General features: G+C 36.9%; 1 protein-coding gene across 1 annotated transcript; it reads right to left on the bottom strand.

The window, feature by feature from the left end:
* Positions 1-1,275: 1,275 nt before the first annotated feature.
* On the bottom strand, positions 1,276-27,790 carry LOC110209249 (ketosamine-3-kinase-like). Its single transcript, XM_020987534.2, has 6 exons — positions 27,618-27,790; positions 19,566-19,717; positions 18,826-18,917; positions 17,273-17,355; positions 3,608-3,730; positions 1,276-3,060 (listed from the first exon to the last, which is right to left on the bottom strand). Exons 1-6 carry the CDS (start codon positions 27,756-27,758, stop codon positions 2,653-2,655), a joined length of 999 nt encoding a protein of 332 aa, XP_020843193.1. The 5' UTR covers positions 27,759-27,790; the 3' UTR covers positions 1,276-2,652.

Genomic DNA, 27,790 nt, shown 5'->3' with positions numbered 1-27,790 from the left:
TATGGACATAATAATCACTTTGTTTGCATAATTCCAAATTGATTTCCAGAATGGTTGCACTGACTCATAATTCCAACAACAGTACTTTAATGCGTTTGTCTTATTATAAACCGTCCTCCAACATTGTCTATTCCCATATTTTTGTCATGGGAATTTGCCAATTTGTGGGGCTAGAGGTAAATCCTAAGATTTGCTTTAAGTTTCTTTTATTATTAATGACTTGGCCCCTACTATCACATGGTTGCTAATAATTTGCAATTCTTTTGAAAGCTGTTTTGTTCACATTCTTTTACCACTCATCTATTAGGGAATGACTTTTGGTCATATATTTGTTAGTTGTCAATATAGCTAAGAAATTAGACCTTTATCAGAAGGATTTGATACAAAAACTTTCTCCCAGTCAACTTCTCTTATAGATGGATGAATTTTGTTCATGTGAAAGCTTATCAGTTTCATGTACCCAAAATGGTCAGTTTTTATCTTTTATAATTACTTCTATCCTTTGTTTGATTAAAAATTTACCTCCTACCCATAGTTGTCAAGGGGGTGACATGGTTAGTTTTGAATTTTAGGAATATCAATTTGGCAGCTACGCAAAAAAATGGATTAGAGAACAGAGAAGCTAGAGATAGGGAAATCATTTAGAAGGGTACTGCAGGGCAGCTAGGTGGCGCAATGGATAGAGCTTCTGGCCTTGGAGTCAGGAGGACCTGAGCTCAAATCTGACCTCAAACACAAGACACTTACTAGCTGTGTGACCCTAAGCAAGTCACTTAACCGCGACTGCCTCACTGGGGGAAAAAAAAAAGAAGGGTATTGCAGTAGTACAGGCAAAAGGTAATAAGGACCTAAAATAAAGACGAAATTGTATGAGTGGATGCAAGCGAGTAGGTGGGGTCCCTTAATAATCCATTATGCATAATAACAGATTTACCTAAACTCTTTCCCAATCTGTTTTTAGCTTGCACCATTTGTACATTTCCTCATAGTACACAGTACTTCTTTTATTCATTTGTATTCTTTTATACTATTTATCTGTATTCCTCTTCTCTACTCTCATTTCTTACCTGTCTGTAGTACTTTTGGGGCTTTTCTGACTGACTTTTACACTTTTTTACCTCCTTCTTACAAGGTATGGTTCATTTTGACGGGGGAAAAGCGATATATTTGGAAATGAAAGTGATATAAAAACAAAAGATGTAAATTAAAATTATAATAAAAGAACAGAATCAATTACAAATGATACGAACAAGAAAGTAACAAGGTCAAAATGGATCTTTTAAGAAACAACCTTTGTCTATTTTATTGTTGTACAAGAATGTTACAGATGTTATTTAGCCAAATCATAAGACAAATAGCAAAAGTAAATACATTGTCAGATATCACCCACCGAAACAGTTGAAAGATCATTCAAATTCTCATGGCAAAAGGGTGATAAGCATCAACACCATTCATTAAATTTACTACATCACTGGAATACTAAGTAAAGGAAGGAAGTTTAAATTTGTTTCAAAAGTCTATGAAAATGAGATAACTGACCAGGTTTAGGAAAATGGAAGGACAGGATGGAGTAAATAAATAAGCAAATAAATTACTTCACTTACCCTGGACTACGTTAAAGCATTTAAAAGCTCATTTCAACATACAGCAAAGGAAACAACTGAAAAAAAAGAAACGTGTCTAGCTAATCTGGAAACCCCCTTTGCATGGTAAAATCTAGACCCAACTCAGTAATTCCACTATGATAACATTTCTGATCTGCAAATCTTAGGGCAACAGAGTACAAATTAACATATTCTTTCAAAAGTACTCTGAAATAACTTCAGACCTGTAAGTAGCCTGAGAAACAATTCCATCTCCTTTATGCTCCTTGGTTCATGAACTTACATTTCTGCCATCAAAATGGAAACACTTGATTTCCAATATTTGAAAAATAATTCTTGGATCAGTAAAGAGATTCTAGGTCCTTCCAGGGGAAAAAACAGAATGCTATTATTAGAAAACACAAGAGGCTGCTGTACCTCTTTTTATTAGATTCAGTGATCCTGAATGTTATGAAGCTTCTAATTAATGATGTTCATTTCCAGATTTAGGCTATACCAATTAAAAAGCGGAACTAACCACTTCTTGTGTTCTGTAATAGGAAGATAGCTAGCCAAGGTTAGGAAAACCTATTTCATACTACAAGGAGGGTTCATCTAAGAACTAAAAAAGCTGAAAGGAATGTGTTTAAGTAATCAAGAAATAAATAAGGGCATCTATTTATTATCAAACTTTCTTATTCACACTTCAAATAACCTTGATTACTATCTTTTCCATTTCTATCTTGTAACATGATAGCTAAATGCTACCACTTATTACTTCACAGTTTCTTTATCCCGTAGCATAGCTTAATTTAGCATCTAGCAAAATATTCAACTTTAAAACAAATTTTTCTCTAAGCTGTGAGGTATTTTTCATGGCTTGTAAATATGCTACTGTATGTGTTTTTGGGTTCTGGATTAAGAAGCTCAGTACTGAGCTACTCTAATTACCAGAAAAAGTTAAAATCAAAAACCCTTTGGGGATATGGTAATGATGTTCAAGGGAAGAGAAGACAGAACAAAAGAAATACTAGACTTTAGATGTCTGACTATAATGTTACATACCTCCTTAGAGAAATAATACTATGTTTGAATCACCAAAACGGGCTGAGGTCAGAACACTAAAAGAAAGAGCACTCATTTTATGAAGGCTCCTCATTACATTCAGGGAAGATCCTCTATATCCTGATCCAAAGTGGTTCCAATGATTCAAATAATGAAAGAGCTGATAGAGCTGAAGTCGCTTCTCAAACCCTGGGGCTTTGGGGATTTTGCTGTGGTAAGCTGAGTAAAACGAGCTGCCAAAGCCCCCAAACATTCCAGCTATGGCAAGCTCAAACTCTGAGTGGCCATAAAAGGAAGCTGGATCAAAAATAATTGGCCCAGACACATCCTCTGCGACATTTCCTCCCCAAAGATCTCCATGGAGTAAGGCAGGTACAATTTCCAGGCCTTGGAACATGCCAGGTATCTTCAGCTGAAGAAAGAAAGGGGTAAAAAAGATGTTGGTGATTACCATCTTTCCAGTTTCAAAGTAATAATAGAATCTCAGAGTTGGAAGGAACCTTGGCTATCCAGTCCAATCTTTGTCTGAAATATAAATTCTTTCTACAATATCCCCAATAGGTCACCTAGCCTCTGAATATTTACAGGGATGGGGAACTCTGAGCAGTTCTAATTATAAAGAAAGTTTTCTTTATATTAAGCTGAACTTTTCCCAAAGGAGTTGTGGATTACAAATTGAATTCATTCTAAAAAGCAATTTACAGTAATCAAGCAAAATTACTATGCATCACTCATGATGGGGAGACATGAGACGCTGCTTGGGATTCTAGCAAAAAACTATCAGGCTAGATTTAACTAATCATTTACTCTGGAGAAACAGACACAAAAGGCAGGCTTGATTTATCCTTTTCTCTATATTAAAGAGAGAACTAAAAAGAGATCTTATCTCTACTCAAGTACTGTCAAAGAACACGTTTGTCTAAAATGGCAGCACTTAAGAGTCTGTACATAATTCTTACCTGCAGCTGAGACCAAAGTTCTCTTGCTTCTCTATCCCCAGACTCCTTCTCCACCATGTCTATCTGGGGTTGAATTCGCTGCCTAGCATAGAATGTTACCCAGTCCTTCTGCCAATCATTCACCTATAGAAGTAAAATCAAGAAGGAGGAAAAAAAATGAGCAAAAATTAGCTTTAATAGTGACTAGCTCAGCCAAAGCATAGAATATTAAATATAACCTGGCACTACTGAAAGATGCAATATATTTTGTACTCTACAATCTCTGGGGAGTTCCAACTCTCCACAGCAGATGCTGGAGCCATAGAGTTCATCTATTCTAATGTGATTGTTTTTTAAAGATTTTTTTTTTTTACTAGGGGTCCAGTGATGAAAGCAGGAAGTCTTCCCAACACTACCAGTTAAGTGATCTTTCCTTTCTCTTACTTTTTTTTCTTTCTCTTACTTTAAACAGTATTTTTTCTCTCTCCTATGCTCTTATATTCTGAAATAGTCATTGCATAACACTGCATATTTATGTATTTATCATATTACTCTCCTAAGCTGTAAACTCCCTGAGGGGAGTTTGTCATAAAGAGAAATAAAGCAGAGGTATTATCTGACATGTGCCTTGGATTTTGGAAAATCTGATTTCAAAGAGTTCAGAGGAAGGATAGGTAGCACTTCATGGATATAAGCCCAGGAGGAATAGGAAATTCCCAAGAATGAAATTCTGAGGACAGAAAGGGAAAAAATTCCAGGGAGGAGGAAGGATGGGAATTATCTAAAGAGAATACTGTAGATACATAAAGAACTCATTAATCAACAAAAGATAGGTACAAAAATAGCAAAAAATTAGAAAAGTAGATGCCCATCAATTTGGGAATGACTAAACCCACTCCACTTTGTGGAGGTAGAAGATCCAAGCATTGTACAAATTCTTGGATTTTTTTCAATGTATTGATGGGTTGCACTGATTGTTTCCTTTTCTTTGTCTTTAAAAAATACTGTTTGTTACATGATGACCCCCCAGGGGTAGGCGGGAATCTGGGGAAAACCATAATCATGTAAAAAAAGACATCAATAAAAACTTTTTAAAAATGAAAAAAGGTACAGAAAATAGGAGCAAGGGCAAGTAACATAATGAATACAGGAGTGCATGCGTCTTTAAAAGTAGTGTCAACTAGAAATGTTAAAGCTAAGAATGCACACAGACTTGCAAGGGATGCTAAGGTTAATTTTTTTAAAGTGATATTGAGGTAAAAAGCAAAATCAAAGAAGGGATGAGGCAACTACTTGAGAGTGGATGGAATGATGACAGCAACAGAAAGAAGGCAGAGCCTCTCAATCTCAATTCGCCTGTTTTCTCTGCTAAGAAGAATGACTTTGTGCTGGAAATTACACAATAAAAATAGCTGGTAGGGTGTTGATGCTAAAGGAAACTAAGGAGATAGTGATAGGGTACCTATTTGGCCTTGATAGAGTTAAGTCACCAGAAAACTTTATTCTCAGTTAGTAAAAGAACTGGCAGCTATGATTGCTAAGCCACTGATGGTGATATATGAAAGATCCTGGAAACAAGGAGAGGAAGTACAGGATTGGAGGACAAATATGACAGTTTTCAAAAAAAGGAAGAAAAACAAGTGTAAAAACTAAAGTAATAAGCAAGTGAACTTGAGCTGATTTTTGGAAAAATTCTAGAATACATCATTTGAGGGATAATGAAGTCAGTATGACTTTATCAAAAACATATCGTGCAAGATGTTGGCAACAGATCATCTTTTTTTTTTAACAGTTACTAAACTGATGCTACAGGTTGTGCTAGAAAAGTTTATTTAGATTTTAGAAAACATTTGATAAAGTACCTTATACTGTTCCTATTCTTATGGCAAAAGCTGGAGAGATATGGACTGGACAATGATATAATTAGATGGATTTAGAACTGGTTGCATTGTGTGACTGAAGGAATAGTTGATAGTTAAATTCAATTTGTAAAGACCTGTGCTTATTACTGACCTCCTTTCGGTACTGCCTAGTAGCGGGATCTCTAGGGAAGGAGGTATGAACATTTTAGTCACTTTACTGGTAAAGTTCCAAATTATCTTCCACAATACTGGGACCAATTCATAGCTCCACCAAATGGAGTGTGCTGTCTTTCCACAACCCCTCCAATAGTGACTTCCCAGCTTTTGCCAATTTCCTAGGTTATAAGGTAATCACCTTAAGAACTTTTGTGGTTTATATTTTTCTCAGTAGGGATTTGAAACTCATTCCTATAGCATTCAATTTTTCTTATGAGAACAATTTATTCATATACTCTGATTCATTATGGAGACTAACACTTTTTAATAATGACTTGAATAAAGGCACAGACATGCTCATCAAATTTACAGATGACACAAAGTTGAGAAGGAGAGCTACCATCTTGGATAACATGGATATAAGTTTTACACTTGGGTTCAAAAAATCAGTTCCTTAAATACAGTACAGAAGGAATGAGACACTTATTAATTCAACAAATATATTTAAAAATTTCAAGATTTTAATGTATTGCAAACTGAATAACAGCGCTGTGATTTGAGGCAAAGCTTCCAGGAAAAAGGAAGTAATAGTTCCTTTATACTCTGCACTTGTCAAACCCTCTCTAGAGTACTATGCTCAAGTCTGGCAGGCTTAGTTTATAAAGGACATTAACAACCTGGAAAATATCCAGAAAAGGCCATCAGGACAGTGAAGGGCTCATTTCATATAAATACAGGTTAAAGGAACTAGAAAAGTTTAGCCTGGAGCATATAATGCCCAATGATAGGTGCTTTTAAGCATTTGAAATACTATCATATGAAAGAGGGACTGGATTTGTTCTGTTTGTCCCCAGTAGGCAGATGCAGAAGCAGTGGATGCAAGAGGAAAATTTAGGCATATTGGGAAAAACTTCCTAATGATTACAGCTATTCCAAAGTGCAATAAGTTGCCTTGGGATGTGGTGAGTTTACCCTCGCTGGAGGTCTTCAGATAGAAGGTTATGTCAATAGTGGGAATTCCTTTTGGATTGAGCTAGACAGTTGTCCCTTACAGTTCTAAAACTTTGTGGAATAGGAAGATCATGTTGTAGTTACCTTTCTTCTTCCCCCAGCACCTAACATGGTGGTTTACATATAAAAGGCACTAAATAAATTGTTACTGAACGAAGTAAACTTGCCTAAAGTCATAGAGTTTTTTTGTGGCATAGCCAGAAGTACAAACTCCATCTCTAGACTCTCCATGGAAGCCTGAGAGAAAAGAAGAGAAAACAGTAACACTCCTTTCTCTGGTTCTACCATATATGGTTATTGCCACAGCTCAGTAGGTATCTACAAGGTCTAGTTCTATGCCTAAGTATCTTCATGACCAAAACTTCCATATCATTACCAGAGCTGTGCAAGCATTTGTGTCACAGAGTTATTGCATTCTGATATCAGAATAAACAGAAGAAATATCACATTCTGATTTCTGCTTATGTAAAATATTGCTGGAGATAGTGCTAAATACTGTCATTTCAGTGAAAATGTAAATATAATTGCCCACAATATGAGTGCCTAAACCTCCTGCTTCAAATTTAATGATAAAGTCAAACAAGGCAAAATTCACTTAAATCAGAATTCCAACGGTACATTCTTGTTACCGTAATAACCTTAGTACATATTCTTCCCAACTCAGGGATAAATAGACACAGAAGAAAGACCACTAGAGCAGGATAACTCTGAGCTCCAGAGGACCAGGGAGTATCTACCCTTCCTCAAACTGTGCTGCTCTTACAAACACAGTCTTCTAGGCAAGCCTGTACTTGAGAAGGGGCTACCTCCCCTTTTCTGAGCACCCAAGCAGCAGGATATTAGCAACTGGTCCAGTTACAGAAAAAGACTGGCTGAGAGGGAAACAGAAACTACCATAAAAAGCAGCTAAGCAGCTAGGTGGCACAGTGGATAGAGACCAGGCCTGGAGTTTAGAATACTCATTTTCCTGAGTTCAATCTGCCCTCAGACAGTTACTAGCTATGCAATCCTGGGAAAATCACTCAGTTTGCCTCAGTTTTCTCATCTATAAAATGAGCAGGAGAAGGAAACTGAAAACCACTTCAGTATTTTAGCCAAGAAAACCCCAAATGGGTTCATGAAGAGTTGGACTGAAAATGACTGAACAACAAACCATAAAGAAAATAGCTCACTTTGCACGGGGATGTGAATTGTAAAATAGTTATGTCCCAAAAAGGAAAACTTATATACTAAACTGTCAAATGATTCTAATCATCCTTTGATTATTACATAGTATTTCCTTTCTGCATAGGACTAAAACTACCAGATGGTTCAATTTTTTTAAGAAAAGAAACTGGACTTAGGCACAGAGACCTAGAATTTAATTCTCACTCTGCCATGTGACATCTATATGAGCCTGTGCAAATCAATTAATAGTAATTTTTCTTGAGTCTCAGCTTTTTTATCTGCAAAATGACTAGTTCAGACTAAATGATCTCTATGATTTCCTCTAGTTCAGTGTTTCTTAAACTGTGGGTTGAGACTCCATGTAGGGTTGTGTAACTGAATGTGGGGATCACAAAAAATGTGGCAACAGTACAAGGTTTCTGAACATGCAATGACCAAAAATTAATTCAAAATCAAACACGTAACGAATAAGAAATGTTCCTGGAAGCACTTTCCTGTGCTGCATCATACAACTTCACTGCAGCCTTGGCTCTGAACACACATGTTCAGTTTGCACTGTGCATGTCATCACACCGTGCAACGCCAACAAACACTGCCAGAAACACCTTGGCTCAGATTCAAGGCTATCATATGCTATGAATTGCAGTGTTTTTACTGTACATACTAAAGTGTTAAATAAATTTTGGCTTGGGATTAGGACGGAATTTCCAACAACTTCTGAAATGGCCCTAAACATACTTCTGCCATTTTGTACTATGTATTTATATGCAATGCTGTTCTCAGCATTGATGATTATAAAATCAAAATATTGATCAACTCTGAAAGACATAGAAAATGCTCTACATCCTGCAGTACAAAATATCCTGCTGATTTAATTTTTTATGTAAAAATAAACAAGCACTTCCATCTCATTAGTTTGCAAATTTGCTTTTGTCTTTAATAAGTGGTAAAATTATATGTATACCAAAGAATTGTTTTAAAATAAATTTATGATTTATTATCAGTAAATGTTTGATTTGTATACCTATTTTATAGATCTTATATATCTTATATATTACCTGGGGTCATGTAAAAATTTCTCAGGCAAAAAGAGGTCGCAAGTGGAAAAAGTTTAAGAAACTCTGCTCTAGTTTAAAAACCTATGACACAATTTGTACTAATTCCTTCCTAAGGATTTTGCAAGGATAAAAGTTTTGTACACTTTAAAACACTATAAAAATGCCAATTATTTTTATTCTTGATTTTCACAACTCTGAAAATAGGCACAGTATATCACCACTATTTTATTGATGACAAAACTTGAAGCTCTGAGAGTTTAAGTGATTTGCTCAAGGTCAAGAAGTTAGAAATGACATTGCTAAGATTAGAACCAATCGTTTGGCTCCTAATTCAAATTCTCCTTTACAATTACCAAAAGCATTTGAAAATACTTTTGATGAAAATAATTTTTAAAAAATATATTATTTCTATCAGTGGCTCATGGATAGGTCAAACTAATCTAATAAAAATGACAATTCTACCTAAATTAATTTACCTATTTAGTGCCATACCAATCAAACTACCAAAAAACTATTTTATAGAGCTAGAAAAAATGATAACAAAATTCATCTAGAAGAACAAAAGGTCCAGAATATCAAGGGAACTAATGAAAAGAAATGCAAGGGAAGGTGGCCTAGCTGTAACAGATCTTAAATTGTATCAATAAGGTAGCAATCATCAAAACTACTTTGTACTGGCTAGGAAATAGAGTGGTGGACCAGTGGAATAGGTCATCTACTATTTGATAAATCCAAAGACTCCAGCTTCTGGGATAAGAAATCACTACTTAACAAAAACTACTTGGAAAACTAGAGAACAGTAAGGCAGAAACTGGGCAAAGACCAACATCTTACACCCTATACCAAGATAAAGTCAAAATGGGTACATGATTTAGATACAAAGACTGATACTATAAGCAAACTATAAGCAAGGAATAGTTTACCTATCAAATTTATGGATAAGGGAAAAATTTATGGCCAAACAAGAGATGACTCCAGCTTCTGGGATAAGAAATCACTACTTAACAAAAACTACTTGGAAAACTAGAGAACAGTAAGGCAGAAACTGGGCAAAGACCAACATCTTACACCCTATACCAAGATAAAGTCAAAATGGGTACATGATTTAGATACAAAGACTGATACTATAAGCAAACTATAAGCAAGGAATAGTTTACCTATCAAATTTATGGATAAGGGAAAAATTTATGGCCAAACAAGAGATATTGAAAATCTTTTGCACAGACAAAGTCAATGCAACCAAGATTAAAAGGGAAGCAGAAAGCTGGGAAACAATTTTTACAACTAGTATCTCTGATAAAGATCTCATTTCTAAAATATATAGAGAACTGAGTCAAATTTATAAGACTACAAGTCATCCCTCAATTGATAAAAGGTCAAAGGATATGAACAGGCAGTTTTCAGAGGAAGAAATTAAAGCTATCTATAGTCATATGAAAAAATGCTGATTTAGAGCATTAGTGATTTATAAATAAATATCAACCTCAAAGAATTAGGGAACTATCCCACATATCCCCTGCTTTTCTTAATAAGCCAAGTTACTAATGCTTCCCTCTTCTGCTGTAAACACAATATTAAGGACATGGGCCTCGTTTTCTCCACTATGCTTGCTTAATAAGCTTATTGAACATTAACTGACACATCCTGAGGGCAGACATAGCTGCCATTTCGAACATGTGACACATGAAGTGGGAGCAGTTAACAGATCATGGAGGAACATGGGATGGGCTGTTCAGGAAGAGTGTAACTCAGATGAACTAGGCCAATCCTAACCCCGGTGGGTGGAGTATGGATCTTACTAACCATTTAAAAGTTGATTCTACAACTGAACCTAGTGAGCACCTGCCACATTAGAGTGGGTTGTGCCTGCTTCTCTCACGAGAAGTGTAATAAAGGCTTTCCTTCACTCACTTCCGTAGTAGATTTTTGTTTCAGATTTTTCTAACACCTCTGATCCCCTCTTCTCATTTGTTACTCCTTTCCTTTGGAGTTTTATTAGTTCCTTTTTCTCCTTTTGCTTTTATGTAGATGTATAATTCCCCACCCCAACCCTGTCCTTTCTTCCTCTCAGTCAAGAAGATTCCTCCTCCTTCTTTTCTCCTTCAATTATTCCTGTTCATTAGTTTTTTTTATTTCATTTTTTGTGTACCTTTACAAAAAGGATTTCTCTCATTCTCTTTATTATCCATCCTCTCTTTCTACCTACTCTAGACCGTCATTCTCTGATTCATGATCTTTATAATGATCTGGGTTGTCTCTTTTCTCTGTATTCTCATGCAATTAAAGTTTCCAAGGTATCCATTCTATGAATTCCTCTCTAGGTGCTTTCTACCACTGCCCTGTAGGACTTGTACCATGGATTCTCCTTTTCCATTATGCCTCACTCCCAGAACAATTCCAATTCTTACAGGTGTCACAGGACACTATCAATGGTAGGGGCCCTCTCCCCTCAAGTCCTTATTTATGCATTCCACCTCTGAGCTATGTCTTCCCCTGGTCATCTTTTATTTTCCCTCCACATTTTTCTCAAAGTCTCTTTGTGCCCTTATTTTCCTACTGCCCCATGTACAAGTTCCAACGTCTCCCTCTCAATGTAGGACAAGTAGACTTTCCAAACACCAAATCAAGCAGGTACATCCAGTTTAAGATCCCCATCTCCCTTCACAGAAATTCTCTCTTCATCCATAGGAGCATTCAACAGTGCCGTATGTCAAAGTGGATGATATTCTTCCTTTCTCCTCATTTTCAATCCTTTCACCCTCCTCCTCATTCACTACTCTTCTCTTTCTAAGACCAGAGGCCATCCTCCCCTCATTGTTAACCCTTGATTTGATCCCAGCACACCACACACTCCTCTCTATCCCCCTGTTCTTCTCCCCGTTTCATGTACCCTCTCTCACACAGACAAAAAAAGCATTAATTCACCTGTAGCCAGTGTCACCAGGTTCTGTCCATAAAACGTTTATCATCTTACTTTTTCCAGATTTCTGCCTTACTCCTATCTTCTTGTGTATATTCAGAAAAAAAGTCTCATACCAGTCTTGCTATTGTCACTGTATCACTACTGCTCTCCTTGCTTCCTGCATCTGTTTATTCCTCCTGTATTTCTGCTATTTGGGGTGTTCTGGTTTTCATCTAGAATGTTTCAAACTCTTCTTCATTATTGAACGTTCATCTTTTCTCCTGTTTGGTTAAGCTCAGATCAGCAGAGTAGATCATCCTATGCTGCATCCTGAGCACTGCTCTTTGGAACACATTATTCCATTCCCTATATGTTTTTTAATGGGAATAGAATTGCATTATTTAAATGTCTTTTGCTTTGTATTTGAAGGTTTTTCTCCTGATCACTTGCCAAATTTGTAGTTTCTGTTAAATTTAAGCACTATCTATTTCTTTTCCAATACCATACAGTTTATATTCTTGCTTACTTGTATGTTTCGGTTGTTTAAAAAAAAATGTTTATTGGTCTTTTGCTGTTACATGACTTTATTTCCTAGTATATCTCTCTTCCTTCCTCATCCATTGAGCCATTCATTATAACAATGGGTAAAAAAGTAGGGGAAAAAGAGCCATTCAGTAAAACTAATCAACACACCAATGAAGCTCAACAGTATATACAGTATCCAGTATCCTATCTACAAAAAGGGGAGGGAATTACATTTTCATATCTTTTCTTTAGGGCCAAGTTGGGTCATACCCATTTGGTTTTCTACACAATGTGCTAGAATTTTTTATCAATATTATAATACATGAGGCAATTATGACATCATGGATAGAGTCAGGAAAACCTGGATTCTAGGCCTGTCTCTGACAGAAACTGGCTGTGTTAATAGAAAAAAAAATTTCCTAATGCCCAAATGTACAAAGCTATTTATAGTAATAAATTTTGTTGCTGAAAAAAAGTGGAAATAAAGAGAGGAATAGCAGCATAAATTGTGATATATGAATTAACAGAATATTATTGATGCATAAGAAATGGTCAATATGAAGGATTCCCAGAAACCTGAGAAGACTTGAATGAACTGATACAGAGTGAAATGAATAGAACCAGGAGAATAATTGGCATAATGATCACAATGATGCAAAAGAAAACAACTCTGAAAAACATCAGAACTCTGATCTATGCAGTTACCAACTTTAGAAGGCTGATGATGAAGCATGTCCTTGGTACAGAATAGGTATTAGTCTTAGAGACACAGAATAAGACATACATTTTCAGATATGGCCTATGTTTTGCTTGTCTGCCTATTTGTTACAATGAAGGAGGGTTTTATTTGGGAGAAAGTGAATCAGTGGGTATCAAGAGATGCAAAAAAAAAATAAAGAAAAGAGCATCAATGAAACATTTAAAAATTTATGCAGAAGAGAACAAAAGCTTAGAAGGGGATGCAATTTTGCCATGAACAGGCAGGGCAATTTAAACAGGATAATCTTGTTAAATAGGATAAACTTATTAAACTGAACACATATTTTTAAAAGTGAATTGTAAACATTGTCACTTCACAGACTGATTCACAATCTTTTTTTATATACTGAAATATCTTTGGTTTTTGATTGTTAACTTCATAGTAAAAAAAGAAAAACAAAAGAAAAACCACCTAATTTCTCTAAATTTGCAGTGGAGAAAGATTCTAAAAACAATTCACTATACTAACAACAGATAGTCAGGTTTTTTTCCTGCCCTGCCATCTCTCTCCCATCCCCCGCTGTTCTCTTCTTCAAGTAACATTTATGTAAATCTTTGGATTACTCTAATTTTTAATATATTAATTTAACCTCTTTCAGGAATATGGAATCATCCTCCAATGACTCAGATCTTCCTTACTTTCTGTCATCACAACTATATAGCTGCTTTTACAGATGGTCATTTGAATATCTATGTAAGCTAACTATCAAATACTTAAAAGTTTTTGTGAGGGGCAGCTAAGCGGCACAGCGGATAGAGGACCAGCCCGGATTCAGAAGGACCTGAGCTCAAATTCGGCCTCAGACACATAACACTTACTAACTATGTGACCCTGGGCAAGTCATTTAACCCCACTGCTTGCCCCCCCAAGAAAAAAAGTTTCTGTAGCAATAATGAATGTGGCCTCTCTTTTTTTTTGTGCTATCTTGATCTTTATCACTGTCATATGAGAATTAGGATGATTTTTGTGGATTAATCTTGTATTCTGCAACCTTGCCAAACATATCTGTAAGTCATAATTTTGGGGTTGAGATTTTCTGGGTATACAATCATATATTCTACAACTAACAATTTGGCCTCTTGATTTCTAACGTTAGTATCTCTAATTTTCCCCCTGATTTATTGTAAATGACAATCTTCTGAAAAACAGAAGTGGAGATAGTAGGTATACTGCATCTGTTTTTAGTGGGAATGCTTTTAATTGTGGCTCCTGTTGTGGGTAGATACTTTTTACTATATTGAAAATGAAGCTATTCCTATTTGTATTTTTGAAAATCATGAATACTAGATTTGGCAAAAGCTTTTTATCTATGGAAATAACTGCAGTTCAGCATCTGTAGAGAATATGAAATGGTAGAGAGAAATTCTATCAAGAACGTGACCTTCCAAATTCAATCAACTTTTTTTTTGATAACTTTAATGCACAGGTAAAAATTGGAGAGCATGGCCAAAAAAAAAACCTCTGAAAAATATAGAAAAGAAAGAGGCCAATAGCTTATAATCCACACAGAAAAATTACAACTACATAGCATTAATTTTTCTTCAAGAAATCTCAGCAATCAACTGGCCTTGCAAGGCCTTCTTTATCGTTAGTGGCAAAGCTGGGGGCTTTCCTTTCCTGAAGTTTACTGAGCCTGGAGGTAGATTATACTGAGTCCTGTGTTTTGCTTCCTGTGCCCTAAATTATGAGTCTAAATGGTTCAAACCTCCTCCTCTCCAGCAACAAAACAAAATCAGAGGATTCATCTGGCTTGCAGAGTCTTACAAGTTGATGGGACAGTAGTGAAAGAGAGATGGTATTAATGGTTCTTTTGGGTGCCTCCACCTCACACATCCCTGTTTGCAAAAATTTAAGTAATGAACCCCACCCAGGAGAGCCACTTTCCAGTGCTACTGTGATTTGTATTAATTAAATAAATGTCAAGTGCTAAAAAATAATTTTCTTCCTTCAAGCAAAGTTAGAAAGTGCTAGTCAAATACCAAGCATCACGAAAAATGAAATAGTATCCTAACAGACAAATGATTACTAATTTGGGAGTCATGTCCAAATTAGCTGTCCAAATACTGTCACATGGCTGACTATTGTTAGAGCAAAGATCAAACTGAATACCAAATTAGAAGAACAAAATGAGGAAATATAATATGCTACTAAAACATCTAAAGCCAAAACAGAAAATGGATTAAAAAAGACACAGATACAGATTATCACCATTTCCTAAGGAAGCTTACTTAACTGCTGTAAATCAACACTAGAACACGGAAAGAGGAAGAGCAAAGAAATCACCTCAGTCAGCAAATATGTTATTCTTTATCAATTGCATAGAGATAGTAACCAAGGGCCATGCCAGTTTAAAATATAAACTCATTTGCAAAAACTCTACAAAGAAGGATGGTGAAAGTATTATCCACAAAATAATGGAAAGCAATAGAGGTAAAAATAAGTTTACAGGAAGTTTGGGAAGAAAGCTGTTCAAATTACATCATGCCAAGAAAATTTAAGGTTGAAACAATAAAGACAATAAACATGAAAATATCTGTCAAGATAATTTCACATTTTTTTTCATCAATGACAATGAAACCACTATATCTAGCTCTTTTCAACTTGAAGAAATAGAAATGACACTAAAGAAAATAAAGATGAGAAGAGCAGCTAGATAAGACCAAGTATACAATGAGTGCCATGCTAAAAGCAACAAAAATTTTGAGTTATTTAAAAGATCCAATCCCAAAATAACTGAAAGAGAGGATACTAAACACTTGGAAAAATTTGTAGAAGTTATAAAGGCAACTGAGAAAATATCAGTAACTACCTATCCACTCATAACTACTTTCCCTAAAAATCCTTTATGAAAATTACATATACACACATATATATAATATGTGTTATTAATGATGAAGGCATAATAATGAAAGCAACAGGCTTTCACAAACATTTTCTAGAGTAGATTCAATATTTATAGTCACACAACTGACTAAAATTTAAAGTTTCAGAGGATACCAGATCAAGATCTCACTTTTTATTGTTTGCTGATTAGAAAAACAATTCCGAAAGACTTAAGAACTCTGATGAATGCAATGACCAATCACAATTATAGTGCACGTGATAGGTGAGGTGCTCAATAAGATATACACTCTCAAATATGGCCAATATGGGAATTTGATGACTATGCAACTAACCTTATTACAAAAATTAGTTTATTACAAAGATTATTACAAAGATTTTTGTTTGTTTGCTTTAATTCAATTTGGAAGTTTATGTTTTGGGCTAGGCCTGACTTCTGGGCTTGGCCTGACTAAAGACAGTCCCTTAATAGTCTGTGTTCAATATTGGAGTGAAATGAGAACTCAGAGGTGAGTTAACCACTAACAAATGAAGATTTACTAAGCCTTAGTAGGGGAAGGCTATTCAACAAAAATATTTATCAAGGATATTCTAAGTTGAACTAGCTGAGTGAAGCTTCCCTACCTCTAAGTTGCCCATAGTGGCCCATCAGCCAAGCATCCTGGAGCTCCTTGTTGCGTCTGTTTTGTACTAAGGAAGTGATGTCAATAGACTGAGCTTTTAGCCCCCTGAGTCATTCAAGTTTCCTAGATCATTTCCATATTTATTAAGAGAAAATTAGCCTAATTTGCATAGAACTAGAGCAGGGAGAGGGAACGGGGGAAGGAGAGAATATTGCTCTCAACACAGGAAAGCTAGAATGAGGGTTAACAAAAAACCAAAACAAAACACTCACTGAAGCAATTTTTTAAAGAATGTACAAAAGAGAACAAAAGGAAGGACAGAGGGAAAAACAGCAGAACAGTTATGAAAGTTAAATACTTAATTTATTATATACTTAAAAGGAAAAGTAAGTTATACATAACAGAGGTTCGCAGTTTCACATACAATCCTTTTTATTTACTTCGTATGTGAAAACATTAATTTTGGTGTTTGAGTTCAGAATAAAAAAACTTGTAAAGAAAGAAAAAAATCCAGGTTAAATTTTTTAATCTTTAAAAAAATGTTTAATTCTTAGCCATTCTAAAGTAAAGTGTCACTATGTAACACATTAGTTTTTACACTGAGCAGGTCCTTGAATGTAAAGCAAATATACCTAATGTCATTTTTTTTTAGCACTTGACAAATAAAAGATAACATAGTAAGTTTTGCATTTAAAAGTTTACAAGAAAAGTAGCTTTGTCCATAAGAATCTAATAACCAGAGGTGACCAATTAAATTGAGACAACCTTCTATGTCACTTACCTGAGGGAGGTATCCACAGCAGGTTACCATATGAAACCCAAACTGGTCCACAAACTGAAGTTCTGCCTGCCCTCCTCCTTTCCCTTTGCAAGCAAAAGAACAAAAACCACCAGTTACCTTCCTCAGAGAGGCCTGGCTCCCACCCATGGGAATAAACAGCTTCCAGTTGCTTAGTCACTTTCAGAAATGATTTGAATGTCTTCTTCTTCACCTTGTTTTCTTATCTAGAGATACATAATTGGTGTTCAACCAATACCAACAATTAGCGGGAATTTCACCAAGAGAACATCAGGAAAGTAATCCTGGCTCCAAAAGGAGTAACTGAAAGTATCATTTGCTGATGATAGCAGAAGAGGAAGTTCAGGAGGATGGAAAAAGAGAAAGGAAGTCAATTCTTTAAGGAACTAAAATTCATGACTAACATTAAAAAAAAAATACATTTGCTGATGACCAACTCAGCATACTTACTTCTGAGAGAGCCAAGATTATGCATTTCAGTCACAACTTCAAGTGCCTTAGAACTTGTAGTTAAACAAATCTTTAAGGACAGAAATACAATAAATGCAGAGCAAAAGGTATAGGGACTAACGACATCTGTGTTTGGCCTTTTAGAATATATTCTTTGTTATTATGCACAGTCAAGGAATGAAGTATTTTGATTAATGAGATATTCTGCTTAATACACAATTATTCTATATGCTTTACTCAATTCAATCTCAAACTTCAAAGGACAGAATCATATGAAAATAGATCATATTATGTAACATAAATTTATACCAATGGAAACAAAAAACTAAATTATTAATGTACTTCAGAATCTTGCTTCATAAAGGATCACCATTGTGAACTTCATTCACCACTGTATTACGGTAATAATAACGAATGTATAAAGCTTTATTTTATGGCTTATAAAACTTTTTTAGAATTGCAGAAGTACTGATTAATAGAGATCCCCAACTGATATAATGCTAAAACGAATTTGCATTATGCTCACTTCTAGAAATTGCAGATTATCTTAGATAACCTTAGAACTAACTAAGGTTAGTTGTGGCTCCACAGACTTCCGAGAGGTCTCTGCATGAATTTCAGTGAGTCTGTGAATAGGGACAGGAAAAAATTACATCTTAATTTAAAATAACCTCTAACTGAAATTTAGATCTCCTTCAATTATGAATGTACACAACAAATATTAATTTGAGAAGAGATCCATAGGTTTTACCAGATTACCAAATGGGTCCATGATACAAAAAAATGTTTAGAACCTCTGCCTTAGGCATTCCCTCAATTCAGTCATTAAGCAAACATTTATTAAATGCGCACATGTCTGTGGTAAATAAGTTTATACAAATCATTCCTAAAAGCAATCTACATACCAGCTCTATTTGGCATTCTTTGGCTCTTATGACCTCACTTTGTCCAAATTGGCTGCTTTTCAAATTTCAGTATAAATCCCAACTTTTGCTAACTGGTCCTACTGCTTGAGTTACTCTCACAGTATATATGTATGTGTATATATGTGTATATATATACATATTTAAACCATTCTACCATACCAACAGTTTTTTCCTCCTTCCTGAGAGTCTCACCAAGCTTCTTGTTATGAAGGTGTAGATTGGCTAACTGCGATCCAAGCTTTGCGGCATGACTACAAAATCAAAAGAAGTCAATTTTTCTACCAATAAAAGATGAAAGAGATAATACCAAAGTTACAAAAAAAAATCTGCGCTTAAGACCTTAAGGCACAATACATAAACATGGCATAATTATGTATGATGCTAACACAGAATTTTAACACCAATTTAGTGAAGGACCATAATATTTTGATATTTCTATTCTCCTTCTGAGGTTCTTAACCCTGATCATCCTCAAAAATTTTACCCTGAGGGTGCAGCTAGGTGGCACAATGGATAGAGTACCACCTTTAGAGTCAGGAGGACCTGAGTTCCAATCCTGCCTCAGATACTTGACACTTAACTAACTGTGTGATCCTGGCAAGTCACTTAACCCCAACTGCCTGCCCCCCCCCAAAAAAAAATTTACCTTGAAATATTCCTTTTCTGTTTACCTTTTAAGTCAGTCAGTATTCCACAGAATATGACTATAAAGTACTAACAGTACTACTATACATTCTGTAGAAGAGCACACTGCGCTGTGGTGCCACGTCTTTTTGATACAGTATTCATCAAAACCAACTCCTCAGAGTACAAAAAGTTTCAGGAATAAAGAAGCCACTAACAAGCCACTACAAGGAAGAACTATGCAAATTTTAGAAGAAAATTTGTCCAAGACTTACCTGTTTAAATATCTCATGTCCAAATGCTCCATTACTAGTAGATTCCCACCCCCTGGCACATCTATCACTTTCATGGGTTTGGGTACTTTCACTGTGTTTGTTTGCAGGATAGCAAATAAACTCGCCATTTCACCTTCAAACATTTTTTTGGCCTGTCAGGAAAATAATGAGAAGGGCAAGAAATAAGAAAGGTCAATACTGGGGGGGGGGACAAAAACCAATGAACTCTGATAAATGAGACAACTTCTAGGAAAAGACCATTTCAAACCAAAAATATCTTGATCAAAACTGAACTGATAAAAACAACTTGTCCCCAAATAAACCTTCAAATACAGTAGAATTAAGAATTATGCTTGTATATGGGATATAAATGTCAAACAACTTAAACAGAAAAGACTACTTTTATGGCATAGTTATATCCAAAGAGGCTAGTAACACTTTCGAAATTCTTTAATGGAGCCGCTAGGTGGTGGAGCAGATAGAGCACCAGCCCTGGTCAGGAAGACCAGAGTTCAAATCCGGCCTCAGACCAAACACTTGATATTTACTAGCTGTGTGACCCTGGGCAAGTCACTTAACCCCAACTGCCCCCCCCAAAATAAATAAATTCCCTAGATGTTCAAAGTCCACATCAGAAAAGTAAGCCAGATAGAATTGCCATGTACAATTTCAAGGTGCTCATGTAGCACAGTCTAAACTCTTTTTATTATAACAATGCTACTTGTACCAAAGGAGGAAGAGGAAAAACTAAAACAGAAACATAATAAAAACAAAACAATGTTAAGTTCCCTGAAGAAGTAGTTGAATTAGGGAGTACTAAGTCCCCAATCTAAACAATCAGGTCCTTGTGGTAGGTGATGCCAAATCTTTGCAGTTCATAATGTAAAAAAGTAGGAAAGCCAGCAAAAATATTTCCAGCATAGTCACTAGTCTTCATCACAGGTCAGAGAGAATTGCCTTGTACTATCACCTGCTTAGCATTCACTAGAAAACCAGCAAAGACCTTCCCCTCCCTAAGAGCCCCAAGAGGGTAGGGAGTAGAATATTTTTGCCTAATGAGAGCCAACAATGCTACCCTATATGGGGTCCTCCAACCCCTCCATGGGGAGAAACTGTAGAATGATCGCTGAATACGTTATACTGGCAACAGAGAGTCCAATCAGTTTCACATTATAGTATGCAACGAGCTATGGTGGACCTACCTTTTGTCACTGCAGATGCCAGTGCCCCTCTTCTGCCTTTGGGTAGCTACTGATGCTGGGAGCCAACACAATGAGGTCTGCTATTACTAGAACCTGAGTCTCTTTCTACTGCTGTCTGCCCTCGGGGTCCATTGGCCAGCATGGCTGCTATTCATCCTGCTAGGATGAACTACTTTACCTCCTGTGCTACAGCACAGCAACTATAACTACTAGGGCCTCAGCTCTTCTGCCCCATGTTGAGCACTATTGCTGTAGTTCTGAGCACTACTGTACTACCATTGCTGGGGCCCGACTCCAGCCCAATACAGCACGCCTGACTGTGACCTCGTATGGAGAAAGTTGCTGGGGATCTACATTGCCACTGCCCACCCAGTCCACACCAGGAGCTCTGTAGGTGCTGCTACTGCTGAGGAGAGATGCAAAGCAACACAAAAAAACCCAACAAAGCATGAGACTCACCTCAGCTAGTACATGTCCTTTATTTCCCATGTGCAAGCAATATCATTTTTGGGTTGTGGAAATTTTACTGGGTCTTGAGTTCTAGCTATTCAGGGGGTTCTCAATGAAGCTCTTCAGAAAGAATTCAAAGTTCAGGGGAAAGAATGGAAACTTTTAAAACTGATGCAGCACCTGTGTCCTCGGGTAATTAAATGAAGGGCAAGTGGCACATTTATCTATATCCCTAATTCCTGAAATATCTCTGGGATCCCGGAATTTATCACTGTCTTTCAAATGCCTTGCATCAAAGGCTCATAACATTTTCATGGCAAAATTGAGGGTGATCTCTCAAATTCCAAATTAACAAAATAAAAATTCAAATAGTTTCTTCAGCACAATCCTAAAATTCCATGAATCTGCCTTAGTTTGCATTATTTCATTATTAGGGTCGTTCATATCACCCTTCAATGGCATAGCTACGTTCATATAGCATAGGATTGGGTTATGCTGGTTCAGACTGCACTGTCATTTCCAAAACAGCCATTTGAAACCAAACAGTTTACACAAATGACTTTTTTGAAACTTTTAAGACCTTTTAGAAGGCCTCCCCTGAAGCAACTGGGTGATGATGACCACCAACAATATTAAGGCATCCAGGCCCAGCTAGGACTGAACACTAGTTTTTCTGAATCTACCTTTTTCTAATGAGGTGAAAATCTTTCTCCAAGCCCCCAAAATCAGCCCCTTCAGGTTACTTTGAAGGTAAACTGAGCTCTGAATAAATTCCCTTTTAGAACTTGGAGGAGGCTTTAAATAAGCAGGCTAGAAGGTCCAACACAGCTGGAGGGCCTAAAACAAAGTTTACCAAAATTATCTTTGAGGTATAGTTCTTATTTTCTTTTTAGCTCATTCTAATTTTTAAAATATTCAGTTCTTGGATGAGCTTTTCTACTGTCTGTTTTAAAGTGTCAATTTTCCTTGCCATTCTTTCCTCCCTAGCTATTCCACTTTATATTCTGCTTTCCTTTCTTCCAGGTACTCTTGTAGTCCTTGTGGCCTGGATGGATTTTTTTCCTCCCGGGCTTTAAACTGGACTACTTTTGAGCTTCCTTTTTAGAATGGTGTTTACTGCCTGGGTGTCTTTCGGTTCAAGCTATTTCTTCATATTTCTCTGTTTTTTCTTTGGTTTGTTCATCTCAACAGCCTCAGTGTCTAGGTTGGGTGGCCTGTGCCTAAGTCAGACAATATTCCTGTACTTATAAACAAAGTAGACTAGACAGGTAATGTGGTGGCTAAGACTAAGCCCTTCCTTCAAAGGACTCTTTAGCTGTTTAGTCACTGGGCTCTGCCTTAAATCTTCCCTCTTATCAAAGGGCTCCTGTTCTGTCCCCTGTATTAGGTTTTGCCTGGGCCCCTTCCCTGATCCCATGTTGGTCTCTAGCCTTAGGGTTTTATGATCTTTACCTAGGGCCTGCCACTGGGCTTAGATCTACTCTCTCATCTGCTTCCATTACCACCACCATCCCTCCAGCTCCATGTCTGACCTCTCCTGGTGCCCTGAAACTGTTTTCAACCAGTTTGCCTTGTTTCAGAGTTCCTATAGGATTCCAGTGGTTCATCTGTTCACTCCTGGGCCATGTGAAATTTAGGAGGTGATTTCTCCTTATTTTGCCAGTTAATGGGGCATTTTAAGATTTATTAGGGTGCTTGAGGGGAATTTGGGCTCCCCTAAATCCTAGCACAATGACATCTTCCTCTGATCACTTTTTCTTATACTTTATTTCTCTTACTTTAATCTTCTCTGTGGTTGAAATTTGTGTTGCCTGTGATTAATCCCTTTCCAAACCTGCCTTCTCTCTTAAACTCCCCTCTCTCAGAGCCTTACTACTTTCCTGTTCAATTTATTTCTGTACCAAGATGTGTGTATCTCAGTGTGTTCAACTCTCCTTTACCCAGATCTGAAGGGTGAGGTCCACCCTATTTCCAGGTTGGTATTCCAGGTTGGCTCTGATATGTTCTTTTCCAATGTCTCTTTCTGCTTTCTTTGCCAAAAAGGATTATCTTTGGACTTGAAGGACATATCACCACTACTAGTAATGATAATTATAACAATAATAAAGCTACCACTTATATAGTGCCTACTATGTGCCAGACATTTTACAAATATTATATCTTTTGATCCTCACAACAATCCTGAGAAGTAGGTGATATTATTGTGCCCGTTTTATACTTGGAGAAGCTGATGCAACTAGAAATTAAGTAACTTGCCCAAGATCACACAGGTCAGGTTTACTGACTCCAGGCCCAGTTCTCTATCCACTGCGCCACTTAGCTGCCTCAACAGAACACAAATAGCTTTTAAGAAAATGGAACCCAAAATAGGGAGATTGCAAGAGAAAACCTAATTGCCTTTGACGAGTTCCAAGTCCCCAGATCCAGACAAATTACGTCCCATGGTACTGAAAGAATTAGCATGTGTGATTGCTTAGCTATAGTTTATAGGACCATAGGTCTAGAACTGAAAAGGACTTCAGAGGTCCTCTACTCTAACCCCTACATTAATAAGTAAACTGAGTCCCAGGGAGGTTAAATGACTTGCTCTATGTCACACATGTACTAAGCATGGCTACATATCAACCTTGATCCTTCTTTCCATTGTACTATGTCTGCTTCCTTCAAAAAACTGGAAATGGAAGAAATGCTGTAGCACTGGAGAAGGGCAAGAATCAAGTAAGCCAGTGAACTTGACTTCTATTCTTGAAGACATGATTCCCAGGATAGCTAGTTGAATATACAGAAAAAGAAGCCATAGTCTCAATGAGCAAGCATGACTTCCTTAAGAACACACCACAGCAGTCAAACACTTTTCTTTTTTGAAAAGAATAGTACATGAGGGGGATTGAAGTCTACTTCATTGCTTACCCAGCAAAACATTTAATTTAGTTTTTCGTGTAATTCTTAAAGAGTTATGGGTAGGCTGATATAACTAGGTGGAACAACCGTTTGAATAGCTTGACTCAAAGAGTCAATAGAAATCTGAAAGGACACCCAACCCTCCCACCAAATTCTGTGATTATTGTTATGCTATTTGTATCAATGACCTGAATTAAAGCATACATAGTGTTCTTATCAAATATGCAAATGACACAAAGGTAAAGACAGCTTTGAGGCCAGTTCTCTGCCTACTATGCTGTGCTGCCAAATTAATTTTTTAGAAGCTGAAGCAAAGCAAGAATTGAGCAGCTCCTCCTCTCCCACAATCTGCCTGGTATAACATCCACCTCTGCTTTTCCCCAATATAATTTTGAAAGCAGAAAAAACAAAAAAAATTTCTGGTCAAAACTTGACTCTTTTAAGTATCTGCAAAGAATACATAAGAATAATTAGTGGAAAGAGAACCCATTTTGACCTCTGCCCAAGTTTGAGGTAGAGAAGTAATTGAGTAAGTTGTAGTTTAAGAATTATTTTAAATCTGCCGTGAGGGAAGAATACTACTACTAACATGACCAAAAGTTCCCTCTTGTCTGGCCTACAGCCATTGTATTTACCCATTTCATGTGGCATACTCCAAGAAAACCAGTATATGATCTAAGCCATCTAGCTCTGTCCTCTCTAGCACCAGGCATCCTCATCTTCAACCCTGTCATTTTCCAGCCTGCTTTTGCACTTATACTTTCTTTTACCTCCACCAGCCTTCTATCTCTTCCTCAGAGAGCTTCAACCCTATAAATACCACCATAGCTTATATAAAGGACATACCAATGAACTACTTATTTATCGTACTATTCACAAGCACTGTTACTTTCCAGATCAAAACCCCCTTCCCTGGCCATGCTCTCCACCTGTATTATCTCCCTCATCAAAATATAAGCTCCTTAAAAAAAGGGACTATCTCTCCATTATATTTGTATCTCCAAGGCTTAGTACGAGTGTCTGACTTGCCTGACATCTAACAAATATTTATTATTTATGCACATTATGGTAAGTTTGGAAATATCTGTCAAAGCATTTAAAAAATAGACTTATACCCAACATAAAAATGGAAGGGAAGAAAATGAACATGTTAATAAAGAAAAAAAACAGTAAGAAACAGCAGAAGCAGAGGTGTTCATAAGGCACCACTAATAGGTTCAATTCTAAAATGTTATCAGTAATCCAGAAACACTACCAGTAAAGGTCCCATACAAAAGGACTTGAAAAAATTGAAAACAAAAAATAATTAGAATCACTCTGGAATAAAGTCAATATAAGAGAAAAAGGAACACCCTTAAAACAATCATGGAAAAACATCTGGTACAATAGTGTAAGAGTAAATCTAAATCAAATTTATAGAATAAGGAGTCTTAAATGAGGTCAATATCACATATAGTTAAAAAAAAGGCGATAGTTTCACCTGTCTCAACAACTATACATAGCAGAAAGAATATACTCACTAATATTTCAGAGTGATAGGTCAGTAAGCATTTTATAAGATCAGACTTTGCAAGGGTGTGTCCTGAGTAATGAATGGGTCAAAGAAACAACCATACCATGCCAACAAGAATTTATGGCTCAAGGAGTCACTGACTCATAGCTATGTTTTGACTAGATGATACCTTCTTAAGTTATCTGGTCTATCCACGTGCCTTCTGGTCAACTTATAAAAATTATAAGATAAAAAAGACTGAATTTTTTCCTAAAGGGTAGGAATTCTAACAGCTGAGTTCTTCTAGATTCTCTGCACATGTCCCATAAGAAATACTACTTATGAAAATATAAGATATTTACTACAATATTTTTAAGCATTAAAGTCCAATTCTGATCTGTGAAAACTCAATCCAAGAAGCTTTTGTCTCATTTAAGAACAGAGGTAGGCAAAACAGGCAGCTTTCAAACATGGTATCTTATTTTACATTTCATAAAATACGTATTTTTAAAACCAGAAAGCTCTGCTCTCCATGGCAAAAACATCACAAAAGAAATCCCTAACAAGTTGCATGTGTTGCAGTGAAGATGCAAAGCCTACAGTGAAAAGTAATACAATGGTAGTACAATTGGCAAAACAAGCTGAGCATACTTGTTTGTCCTTGGTTCCTGCAAATAAAAAGAAATGACTCAAAAAGTTTGGTAAAACAACCATGACATAACCATGGAAAATGCCCTATATCCTTCACTATCCAAGTTATGGCCAGGAATTAAATCCTAAAACAGATGAAGGATTATAAAGCAAATTAAGGGTTTACAGAATTCTTTATATTACAAAAATGGTATAATAATAATAATCGTTATTATCATTATAGCACCTAACATTTATATAGTGTTTATTATGTGCCAATTTCCCGTCATCAAGGAAGTGGGGGAAGAAAGGAATAAGCATTTACATAGGATCTCATTTGTTGCTCACAAGAACCGTGCAAGATAGGTGCTGTTATATTTCCCCTTTTAAAGTTAAGGAAACTGGGCAAACATGAATTAAGTCACTTGTTCAGCTATTAAGTGTCTGAAAGCCAAATTTTAACTCGGATCTTTCTAACTCCAAGCCCAACCTCTATTCACTACACCACTTAGCTGCCTCATCAGCTTCTGCTGGAACAATGTGCAAAGAAAACTATTTCAAGTTATTTATCTAAACCTCCAGCACTGGTGTACACACACGTATGTGTATGTGGGTACATGTGGATGCATGTGTGCATGTATGTGGGTGTTTGTATATATGTATATGTATAAATAAAAAGTTGGCAACTCTTTGTCATGGCCTGTCCTGTTAATGTGCATTCTCCCACAATGTCCCAAAACATATCTTTGGAATATAGTATTGGGAAGCATTTCAAAAATACACATTAAAGAACAGAAAGTAGTTCAAATGTCCCATCTTCCCCTGCCCCCTTCTCTTCCCTTAGTAGATCACAAATTGCCCCACAAAATTGCATTTAGATTGTTCTTGGGAAGGAATAGGTTTTTGTTTACGAGATTTCTCTTCCCAATTCTGCAACAAAAGAATCACTGATTAAATTCTCTACACTGCATGGGGGCGGAGGGAGGAGAGAGGGGGACATAAAAAGGAAGGACCAAAGACCAAAGCGGCAATAAAAAGAGCCGAGCCCTGGGCCTGAAGTCCCTGAGCCCAGGAACAATTCTCCCAGACCCCGAGGAGTGGCCATCGTTTATTGGCAGGCAGGGCCCGAGAAGGATCCCAGGGGAAGCCAAGGCCTCCTGGGAACCCGGATGAAGCGCGCCCCCGGCCGCCTCGGTGGAGGAGCCGGGGGTGACACGCAGGGAGCGGACCCCGCTCGACTAGGAGCCCGCACTGCTAGCCTCGGCCCTGCCCGCCGCCCACTACCTAGAGCCCAGCACCGCCCACTCGACTCGGACTCCCAGCCCTAAGAAATAAAAAAAAAAAGGCGGCAGAGGAGAATCGCCTTCTGGCTCTGACCTCTGGCTTGTGGTTCACTTTCACAAATACCCGGCCTTGGTCGGTGTCGTAACTCTGGCCCTTGCTAATGCACCCGCCCGCCGAGTGGCCCGTGGCTTTGACTGTGGAGCTCTGCAGCTCGCGCTTCAGCAGCGCCTCCATCTTTCTCTCCTTTCATGTAGAGCAACTTTGGG

The sequence above is a fragment of the Phascolarctos cinereus genome, unplaced genomic scaffold (assembly GCF_003287225.1).
Source record: "Phascolarctos cinereus isolate Bilbo 61053 unplaced genomic scaffold, phaCin_HiC Scaffold_5;HRSCAF=322, whole genome shotgun sequence".
Classification (NCBI taxonomy): domain Eukaryota; kingdom Metazoa; phylum Chordata; class Mammalia; order Diprotodontia; family Phascolarctidae; genus Phascolarctos; species Phascolarctos cinereus.
This window is presented reverse-complemented; position numbering and strand designations above follow the sequence as displayed.